The 11,142-nt window shown below is 40.4% G+C and overlaps 1 protein-coding gene across 1 annotated transcript; it reads right to left on the reverse strand.

Moving 5' to 3' along the window:
* Positions 1-4,802: 4,802 nt before the first annotated feature.
* Positions 4,803-6,011, reverse strand: LOC140169288 (craniofacial development protein 2-like). The gene has a single exon (XM_072192544.1). It carries the CDS (start codon positions 6,009-6,011, stop codon positions 4,803-4,805), a length of 1,209 nt encoding a protein of 402 aa, XP_072048645.1.
* Positions 6,012-11,142: the final 5,131 nt, after the last annotated feature.

Consider the following 11,142-nt stretch of genomic DNA (forward strand, 5'->3'; position numbering starts at 1 on the left):
GATAATGAAAGTCGATTTTTTTTGGCTGCTTCGACCAACAATACCTCGTATACCCTTAATGTGTATGTGTAATGTGTATACCCACTCGTATACTATTATACCAGTTCGTTTTTAACTGTGGACCGTACAAAAACACTTGTTAGGGGGGCCTGATGCAAAATGGGGCCCTGAAAAATTTTTGAATAATTTTCATGTCAAAAAGTGGGGCCCTGAAATTTTTGAGGTCTGTAAAGAGAGGGGGGGCGAACAATTTTCGCGATGAAATTTTTTTTGCATCAGCCCCCCTAACAAGTGTTTTTGTACGGTCCCCTATATCTTTGACTCTTTGAAACAAAGGCAAATAATAACTTAACTATAACTAGTGTGATGAATATTTATTTTAATAAACATCTAAATCACAATTTTACGTTCAAAATATATCCTGCAAGCAGATACTCGTACCATTGTATATACTTTAGGTTTATTCAAATAGTTCAGATAACAAAACAGTAGTGTCTGTAAATAATTATTTAATCCGAATTGCTTTTTATCATTTACTCAAAACAAAATCATATCAGTCATTTATCTCACTCATAAACGTCATAGAACCATTGTTGTATTTTGTTAATAAGATATACACGCCATATTCGCTGCCATTGGATCATTGCGTCATGAATAATTGTACCGTTTATGAATACTTTTTCCAACGGTGATAGACAGAACCAATTCGATGAACCAGATTTAGCTTATACACGATAATCTAACACTATTGTACAACAACAAGAACAAAAAAAAAATCGGAATAAATTGCGCCTTGGCGTAAATTATTCTGTTAAGCAATTTTCGAAACGTGATTAACAGGGCCAATTCTGACCCGATATTGTTTTCCAGCCTTATCATGCTTACTGCTGATTTCAGAATTAAATTACCTTATAAATTTAAATTTGACTTACAAAAGATTTGAGCCGGGCCAGCTCTAAAAGGGCGAAATGGTGTATCTTATATTTACCTCACAGCTTTGTCAACCTTTGTCATGAGCCTCACATAGTACAAGGATGTAACTTGTAACGTAACATAAGGTTTTCTCTTGCCAAAGTATAGGCCTATGCCATACAGTTAACCAACCCATGTAGTCAAATACAAATGTTAACCTTAAGGTTAAACAAAGTGTTGAAGGGCTTTACCTCCAGAAAAAATATATTATTACCTTATACGTAAGAAAATATGTCTACTTATCATGTGAAATATAAAAATCCGGAAAAAAATGTGTGAAAATGTGTTTTTAGCCTATTTTTTAGCTCTTGTCAAGCACTATTATTCGATTTGTTTACAAGCGCCAAGCAACTGTCGTCTAGGAGAGTGATTGACATCTTTATTATTAGAGAAGAATGGAATCTGTATAGTTCATGAATATTCATGTAGTATTTATACAACCTGTATCCCAGCCATTTTGCTTAGCTATCATAATCGTTCATATACGACGCCCATATGATCCATGGTGTTAAACTGATATTCAGCAACTTTATATCTCTCGATCTTTGCGATCCGAAATATTGAATTTCAACTTTAGGCACATCTCTAGCAAGATAATTAAATACCTGTCACAAATAGAGGTCTTGAAATGTTACTTGCAACGTTAAAAATGTGAATAGAGGACAAATCGGGTTCAAACATGCTTCAAAAATATGGTAATCGCGTAAGGTAATTGTCAACGCCTACTACCAGAATAGCCGGAAGAGGGCAGACTTCATAAGGGAGTGTTCATAATATATTTTAGTGGGGACAAAAGAATTTAGAACTTATTTCGGGAAATTTCCTGGGTTTTTGGTTTTGTTTTTTTATTTTATCTTCCTGTTCGGGTGTTTCGGTTGGCACATTTTCGGGTCATTTTCATGCACTTCACAGGAGTTTTTTCGTGGCTTCTCTGTTGCTGTCGTGTGTCTTTTTCCCCACGTACAGGGTATAAATAATAAATGAATAATAATATATAAAAAAAAGAATCTGGAACTTCAACGTCAAAAAAAAAACAAAAACAAGACAAACTGTACCCTGCTAAAAATATCAACCCCTATCCTCTCTGAGAATAAAATAATAAGACTCCAACCTCACCTGCAAAAAATATTTTTCGGGGATAATTTGGGATAAGTTCGGGCCTATTTTATTGCGACAATTTTCAAAATCTATAAGGTGAAATACGGTGTCGTGATGTGCGGCAGATTTGGGGTGCATTTTCAGCCATTTAGTTTAGACTCTGTTGTATTTTTAGCCATGATTTTATTGACCCTCGGTGTCTTGAAAATTAGGTTTAAGAAGGGTATTTTTCAATGATTTTCTCGAAAAAGTAAACATTTGCGAAAACTTTCAGTCCAAAAGTTGATACAATTTTGGGTCTGTTTTATTCAAATTTGGTTTAAAATCGTACCGTAGTTTTTCGGAGTCACAGCCTCACATCCTTACCCAAACCAACTTGAGAAGGTTCCCCCGGCGTGTGTGCAAATTTGCAATTTATAGGCCTACACTCATCATTTAAGCCTAAAATCAAAGTGTTAATACCATTAACACTACCATGGCCCGTTTTGTCGTGATGACTGGCTTCCAAAATGTAGGCCTATTTTAAATTATAAATCTGGTCCCGCTAGAGGTGTGTTTTTACCCGCGGAGGTCTCTCCCTCGGGTTCGTGGATGTGCCACAGTTTTGGGGTAGGCCTACCTTTTCAACGACTATGATGGGTGGGTTTACAGCGAAGACCAACTTTTGGGCGCATTTTGGCAAAAGTGCCCAATAAAAAAGCGTCAAATTAGGCCAAATGTGGGTGACTTTGATCCCCGCGGTACAAATGTTTTGAAGAGACCCGCCCGAGGTGTTTTTATTAAAAAATGGTCGGGCCTGCTAAAAAACCTCCCGGAATCAAGCATGGGTCCCTTGACCTACCTTGACCTATGCCGTTCACTCCAACTGGGGGTTGAGTGGTGGCATCCGCATCACAATGTCCCGCCAAACTGTTCTGTCATCTGCTGTACGGCTGGCATTTACTATGGAGTTTAGGTTGGTTCTTTTGCAGTCAGCTAGCAGGCAGTCTCTCCACCTCTTTGGTGGTCTTCCTCTAGGTCTGACTCCCTGGATGTGACATTCAAAGGCCATCTTTGGAAGGCGTGAGGGAGGCATTCTCTGGACGTGGCCAAAATAATGCAGTCTCTTCCGGGTTATTCTGTCCAAGATGGAAAATTCAACACCCAGGGTTTTGCGGATGATGGTGTTTCGGATCCTGTCTCTCCGTGTTACTCCCATTATCTTCCTAAGGCACATCATCTCGAAAGTGAGCAGTCGATTCTCATCCTCTCTTTTCAATGTCCAGGTTTCTGCTCCGTATAGCAATATTGACAAAACAAGGACCTTGTAAAGCTCAATCTTGGTGTTGGTTTGGATGTCCTTAGCACTCCAGATACTCTGTAGTCTCTGCACAGCTCCTAGGGCTTTGCCTATTCGAAGTTTAATATCTTCTGAGCAGGATCCTTTTGGGTGATCTTTCCTCCCAGGTATGTGAACTCCTCTACCTGCAGAAGCTGGGTATTGTCAATTGTGATGTTCAGATGGGTGTCTTCTTTGCATATGGCCTGGACTTCTGTTTTAGCGATATTTATTTTGAGTCCAAAAGCTGAGCTGCTTTGATGAATGAGGCTAACCAGTGTCTGGAGGTCTTCTTCACTGTTAGCAATTAGTGCAATGTCGTCTGCAAATCGTAAGTTGTTCACCACTTGTCCTTGGATGTTTACTCCTATGTTGGTATCGTGCAGGGCATACAACATAGTCATCTCCAGTAGGATGTTAAAAAGTTGAGGTGAGATTACACATCCTTGGCGAACTCCAACCAGGGTTGTAAACCAGTCTGTTAGTTCCCCATTTACTCTGACAGTACTTGCAGATTTATTGTAGAGAGCTTTCAGGAGACAGGTGATTTTGTTTGGGAAACCAAAGAAGCCAAGTGCCTTCCAAAGTCCTTCCTGCCACACTGAGTCAAAGGCTTTTTCAAAGTCGATGTAGCAACAGAAAAGGGCCTTCCTCATTTCAAGATGCTTCTCAACTATTTGCCTGAGGGTGAAGAGTTGGTCTATGGTTGAACGTCCTGGTCTAAATCCTGCTTGGGACTCTGATAGAATTTCTTCAGTTCTTTTCATGATTCGGCGTTGTAGAATAAGTGTAATTACTTTACATGCATGGCTAAGCAAGCTGATCCCTCGGTAGTTGCCGCAATCAAGCTTGTCTTTCTTCTTGTAAATTGGTGTGATGATAGCCCTCCCCCAGTCATCTGGGAAGATTTCGCTGTCCCATATTTTGGTGCAGAGCATATGTAGGATTTCGATCCCTGCGCTCCCAGCTGCTTTGAGTTCTTCAGCTGTGATATTGTCATATCCCGGGGCTTTGCCATCTGACATCTTTTTAACAGCACTTTCAATTTCCTCTCGTAGGATGGCTGGTTCTATCTTGCAGCTGGGCATCTGGGGAACACTTTGCATTAGCTCCTCATCTGTTGGGTTCTTTTTATTGTATAGTTCTTGAAAGCTTTCTTTCCACCTATCCTTTACTTCCTCTGATTCAGTAAGAATCTGTCCATCTTTACTTTTGACTGTTTGCATTCTGATAGAGGCTTTTCTTGTAATATTCTTGATGGTTGAGTACACTTCTTTTGACTTTGCTGCCTGATGTGCATTGTCAACTTTTTTGCAAAGGTCTTTGAGCCACTGATCTCGGCATCCCTTGACTTTTCTTTTCTTTTTTATTTCACGACTTAAGAAGTTGTATCTACTTCTCTTGGTTGGGTCCTTTATTTTTTCTTTTTTGCTCTACTTCGTTCGTTTGCCAGTTGGATGACTTCCTCGCTAATCCATGGCTTTTCTTTGTGTCCTTTTTTGTAGCCAAGGACTTTCTTGGATGTTTCATTGAATGCTGTCTTGATTCCTTCCCACATAGTTTCAGTATCTGTGTCTGGTTGCTCCAGCAGTGGGGCAAATCTACCCCCTATTTCCACCTCATAGTTTTTCCTGTGTTCTGGGCTTTTTAGCCTGAAGATATCATATTGTTTTGGGTAATTTGGTTTCTTTTTGGCATGGAATTTCAAGCGTAGATTTGTTATCACGAGTTGATGATCTGATCCTACATCTGCGCTAGGGAAGCTCCTCGCATTGGTTACAGAGGTCTTCCACCGGTTGCTGATAATAATGTAGTCTATTTTGTTGTGGGTCTTTTGGTCTGGGGACTCCCATGTCCACTGTCGGCTGTCCTTCTTCTGCTTGAACATTGTGTTGGTTATAAAAAGGTTGTTTACTGCACAGAAGTTGAGCAGCTTTTCTCCTCTGTCGTTCCTTTGCCCATAACCATGGTTTCCTATAATGTTCTCCCATTGTGTGCAATCACATCCAACTTTTGCGTTTAGGTCTCCCATAACAAGTAGGATGTCATTTTTTGGAGTCTTATTGATAGTAGTTTGTAGTAGGTCGTAGAATTCTTCTACCATCTCTTCTGAGTCGGCTGTATTGGGTGCATAAACCTGTAATACAGTCATGGCGCCATTTTGGGTCTGGAATCTAGCTGATAAGAGTCTTGCAGAAATTGGGTTGTACCCTAAGAGGGCATTTTGTGCCTTCTTGTTAAGTAGAATTGCAACTCCGGCACGATGTATGGAGTCGTTTCCGGAGCACAGAATTTTATATCCTTTTGAAATGAATTCTCCAGAATCAATCCAATGAGTTTCGGCGATTCCCAGTATTTCCCATTTGTACTTCTCTATCTGGTTCAATAGAATTTCAAAGTTGCCAGTCTGGTACAAAGTTCGAACATTCCATGTTCCAATACCTATAGTTTCTTTGGCAGATAGTAGTGCCGCCGTTCCCAATGGTTTATCAACACCAGCCCGGCTAATCGGGGGTCGACTTGGTGCTAGTCCCGCTTTGGTCTTAACTTTGGGAAGACCATCAAATCTTCCAATTGGATTTAGGGTTGCTGCGTCATTCTGTTCTACATGTTGTAGATCCATTGGTAGAAGTGGCTAGGCATACCAAAATGCCTTGAGACCCCCCCCCCCCAACCCAGCGCCGGGACCTCCATGACATGATATTCTCCGCGAGTCCACCAGAAAATATAAAAATATAACATTTTGATAGGCCTACTAGACCTATATATTTGTCTGTAAACCTTTCTTGTAGTTGTAGGCTACGTATGTCTACCGTGATGACAGTAGCGTAGCTGCCGGGGGGCAATTGCAAAATTGCCTATTTGGGCCCCCGCCCCCTAGTGAAAAAAAAGAAAGAGGGAAAGAGGAGGGGAAGAGGAAAAAAAGAGGGGTGAGAGGAGGGGCAGAGAGATGGGGAATCCAAACGATATGCAATACAGCTCAATAGGCCTACCATATACGATTATTATCAATAAGCCTGGCAAAATTGTCTATTTGGGCCCCTGCCCCCAGTGGGAAATTTGGTGGATTTGGGCCCCGCCCCATAGGGCCTACAGTCTTGCCCCTCCTGGAAAAAATCCCAGCTACGCCGCTGCGTGATGATGTTGCAAAGTTGCGGAAGTTCATTCATAAATTTTCCATTTCCACTCGACAACAACCCGGGACAACAACAGGCCAGCACGCAGCGCGCAGTAGCTGAATCCCCGAGCTAATCAGAGACATGTGCGTTTCTCTTTCAACAGAAAATATGTGACCATGTGACTGACACGATGTACGCTTCAAATAATTATGCTCTCGGCGTCGAAAGTATGATAATGGCAAATATTTATAATGAACACTCCCTTATTTAGCCACACCTCAGTTCCTTTCTTGGGTTGCCTGGTATATCAGCAAAATCCTACACCTATCGCCTTCCCTTGGTAAAATCCCTGATAAAAACTCGTGATATTGAAATTGAATTTCAGCGCCAGAACTTCCGTCATTCTAGCATCATGGATGGATATGCAGTGGCGCCGCTAGGGGGGGGGGGGGGGGTATTTCCCCCAATATTTTTTTCTTTCCCACCCAGTTTTTAGGCAAAATCCCCACAATTATGTAATTTTCCACTTTTTGCGGCAATTTAGTGCAATGATTTCCAAGTGCCCCTGTCTCAAATTCACTCCCCCCCCCCCCATGCCCCGCGAAAAAAAATTCTGGTTCCGCCACTACGGGTATGGCCATAGCTAGGGGGCTTTCCCACCCACCCCCAGTTGCCCTTGGTTATGCTGGACGTATGAGAAATTTAGAGCTTGTTCAATTCCACCAATTTTAGAAATGTTAAAGGTATATACAGTGTATATAGCCTATTAAAACGGATCACAGTCAAATAAAATATCGTAGGCCTAATAATTTTACCAATGGCATTTATTGAGCTGCTCCTATGGTTTAATATTGATATTATGTAATTGAGCTCCTTGTCAAGCTCCTGAGTACAGGGACTAACTGAGCTCCTGCTATTTTCAGAAATGAAGGCCTGGCCTTAAATGAATAATTAAGATTGAGGCAGCCTTTTGTTTCATTTTACAGAACTTTTTTTTAATCCCCCCAAAATTAGTGTGTTTTTTTAATGGGGAGTAGGCTTTTAAAACGAAATTCAAATTTGGCAATATTTTCCATTGCTTAACGAATTGATCTGCGTGAAAATTCCTAAACATGTGGCCAGAGCAGGGATGAGTGGTATAAAAATCTTAACTTGTGAGAAAGGACGTAGGCCTATGGGGTTGTATGAGGTTGTGGATCACGAAATGCCCCTTTAATGTGTGCTAGGTAAAGTCATTCTTCCTCCCTTTCGACATGCCAAAATTTATTCCCTCCCCCGGCCCCGGCTTGCCAAAAAATTGCGTTCTCGAAATCAAAAGGCTGTGCAATCAGTACCGGTATTAGCCTACTAATTATAAGCCAAAATTTCCAAGCGACTCGCTAAAATCGCTTGCCTCCTGTCTCGGCCAGCCAAAAATCACTTGTCCGCACCCCCTGGACTGCCAAATTTTTGTGGCCCCTCCCCTTGGCCTGCCGAAAATGCCCCACCCCTTTGCATAGGCCTAGGCCTATATATGCCAATTTTTGGGATCCCCAATTTTCATACCCATACCTTAAATGGATTTCTAAATATCTACCTGTTGCAAGCGCAGCAAGCATGAAAATGTGCACATTTTTTTTCGCGCCCTAACTACCCCCCCCAACATTTTCCCTCCCATGCACCAGGTTCATTGGCGCTAGATTTTAAGCTAGAAAATACCTAAATATCTTAAAATCCAAACTCGGCAACACCACTTTATCGGGCAAATAGAGCCCGTCGAATACGTAAACAGCGTGTTTAAAAAAAATGAGAGTGTCACTTTTGTACAAAAAATTTCGAATTTTGGCCTTGAGCAGCGACAATCAGAGGTAAGAAAAACACAGTATGACGCAGCTTGAAATATAGAATCACTATATCAATTTTGAAGTTTGTACTTCAAAGCACAAGCCGAAACGAGGTGAAATGGTTCTAAAAAAAAATTGATTTCGCTGTATCTTTTTATCGCGAAACTAGACAATTTGACAGCAGCGAGTCGGAAAAATAGCAAATATCTCAATTTTCTGCTATCGAAATAAAAATTTAAATAGCACCTGCATATAGAAGAGGGTTTATAGAAATAATGTAGGTCAGAATTTTGTCTATGAAATCGTGCACGGAATTGTTATTACTGGTTACAAAACAACATACAAGTGGAGGCCATTTTACTTCAAATTCGGCAAACATGTAAGCTTACTAAAATAAATCGAGACAAGCAATATCAAGAATGAATATGCACATTCTTTTTATTGACTTGTTTGTAATGTGTGTCGTAGTTCCCAACAAAATCGCCACTTCCACTGAGAAATAATGGCAGTGTTCCTAAAAATCTTGATGCTCCAAAAAAAAAAAAAAAATTGAAATGTTTGAAAAGTACATTTCTTTTTGAGCCAAGTGGAAAATTCAAGCATAATAATAACCCTTACACTTTCAGCTTTTAGACGTAGTTTGCGTTTTCTCTCTACGATATTTATTTCCAGAAATAGATAATTTTAAAGGGGCTACATGCAGTCTCATTCTGGATCGATCATTGCAAAGTTTAGTATAACCTTAACAATAGAGGTTATCCACGTTATTCATGTGTGACTTCTAACAAAAGGCGCTGGTTCCCGTAGTATTCGCTGTCGTAGTGCACGTTAGTAACCATGGTTACTGCTCCAAGCCTGGGCTCATACACCTGTTCCGAATGTTGATGTGCCATAGGCTTTGTGTTGTGATCATTTCGATCAGTGGTTCGTATAAACAAAGAAAGCGTGATCCAGTTGACCTAGCAATGGTCATATTGTAACGTGCACTACTACAGCGAATTCCTCATTCAAACCAATTCAATGCACGACCTCGGAGTTATCTGCATGACTTTGGCGGGCTATTTTGAAACAGTGATGGTTGCACATTCAGGTACTTCTTTTGAAAATCCTAAACAAGGTAAAGCAGTCGCTGATATGATATGCAGCTTATACAGCCTGTCTCAAAAAAAATTGTGCAAGTGAAAAGCGCCCTCTATGGCAATTAGAAAATACCGTTGTGATATGATACTTCCATCAACGTCAAGGGCATAGTCTTAGCTCTCAAATGCCGTTTGTTCAGTTCAATTTGCTTGTTTCAATCTTGAGGTATGTTTAGTTAACAACGAAAGGGTAAAATCACAATTGTGCCACTTTTACTAGGGAAGAGGGCTGTAAATAAATGATAGCTGAATGCTGTTGATGCGTCTAAGGGGCTGTGCAATAATTATGAGCCCTGGGAGGAGGGTAAAATGGGGGGGGCAAGCAAGCGAGCCGAAAGGGGGGGGGGCAAGCAATTTTTGGCAAGCCGAGAGGGGGGCAAGCGATTTTTGGCATGCATTCATGGGGCGCCTTTTTAATAAAACGCTCTAAAAAGGCTTAGGAAAACAGTACGGAAACGCTTTTAAATATGCAAATTGTCCTGCTCGCTACGCTCGCAATATACATCTAGACCATTTAAGGTTTGCAACTTGGGATCCCAAAAATTTGGCATGTTCAAAGGGGGGGGGGGCAAAGAATTTTTGGCGGCCCGAGAGGGGGGGGCAAGCGATTTTTGGCGAGCCGTTTGGAAATTTTACCCCCGGGGAGCTCATAATTATTGCACAGCCCCTAATGCACTCCCCCTTCGGGGCTCGTGCATAAGACGCACCAACATCAGCGCGCATGCATTATTTTGTCTAATTTCTCTCCCAACAATGTTTGTCTTTTAACATGTCTTGAGTGCAAAGAAAACAGTATTTACCATGATAAAATCATTGACATGCACATGTGTTTAATTTTACTGCAGAATGTGAAATATCTATTTCTCTTTAAATCTGTTTTAAGTGGGAAAAGAGAATCATATACGGTAATACCTGTATGTAAAAACTAGTTTTACTGTTATATATTTGATGCGTTATTTTGATTTAACGAAGGAACTCTTGATAAACTTGATGCTATCATTGATTTACATGCACAGTCCTCTTGATCTTCCCTAGTAAAACTCGCACAATTGTGATTTTACCCTTTCGTTGTTAACTAAACACATCTCAAGATTAAAACAAGCAAATTGAACAGAACAAGCGGCATTTGAGAGCTAAGACTACGACCCTGACGTTAATGTATAAGCATCATGTCACAACGGTATATTTTAATTGCCATAGAGGGCACTTTTTACTTGCACAATTTTTTTTTGAGACAGGCTGTAGAACACGGATAACCTCTATAGCAAGGGGGAAGCAAATTGCTAGTGATAAAAAATAGAAGATACCCCTACGACGGAATGCCGTAGAACTGATTAGCCCTATATGTCATTAAATTCTTTTAACTTCCCAGCAAACACACAACGTTTTATGAGGTTTTAATGTCAGGTTATATAAAGAGTATATAAAAACGTTTTGATAACATTCATAAAACATGAAACGTGAGGTAAAACATTTTAACAGAATGTTACTTTAATGTTGACAAAATATTTATCAATAATTGCCCTAAATAATAACGTTCATAAACGTATTTATGATCTTTATATCATGATATAACTCGACATTTGAATGTTTTAAAACGTTTTGAATAAACGTTTTAAGAACATTTTTGTGTTTGTGGGGTTGGCACATGCCTGTGTTACCTACAAAATCCT

This window comes from Amphiura filiformis, chromosome 14 (genome assembly GCF_039555335.1).
Source record: "Amphiura filiformis chromosome 14, Afil_fr2py, whole genome shotgun sequence".
NCBI lineage: Eukaryota > Metazoa > Echinodermata > Ophiuroidea > Amphilepidida > Amphiuridae > Amphiura > Amphiura filiformis.

Bases quoted from the DNA above. Each gene is read 5' to 3' on its own strand.
- LOC140169288 (XM_072192544.1), bottom strand. From the start codon at position 6,011: ATGGATCTACAACATGTAGAACAGAATGACGCAGCAACCCTAAATCCA.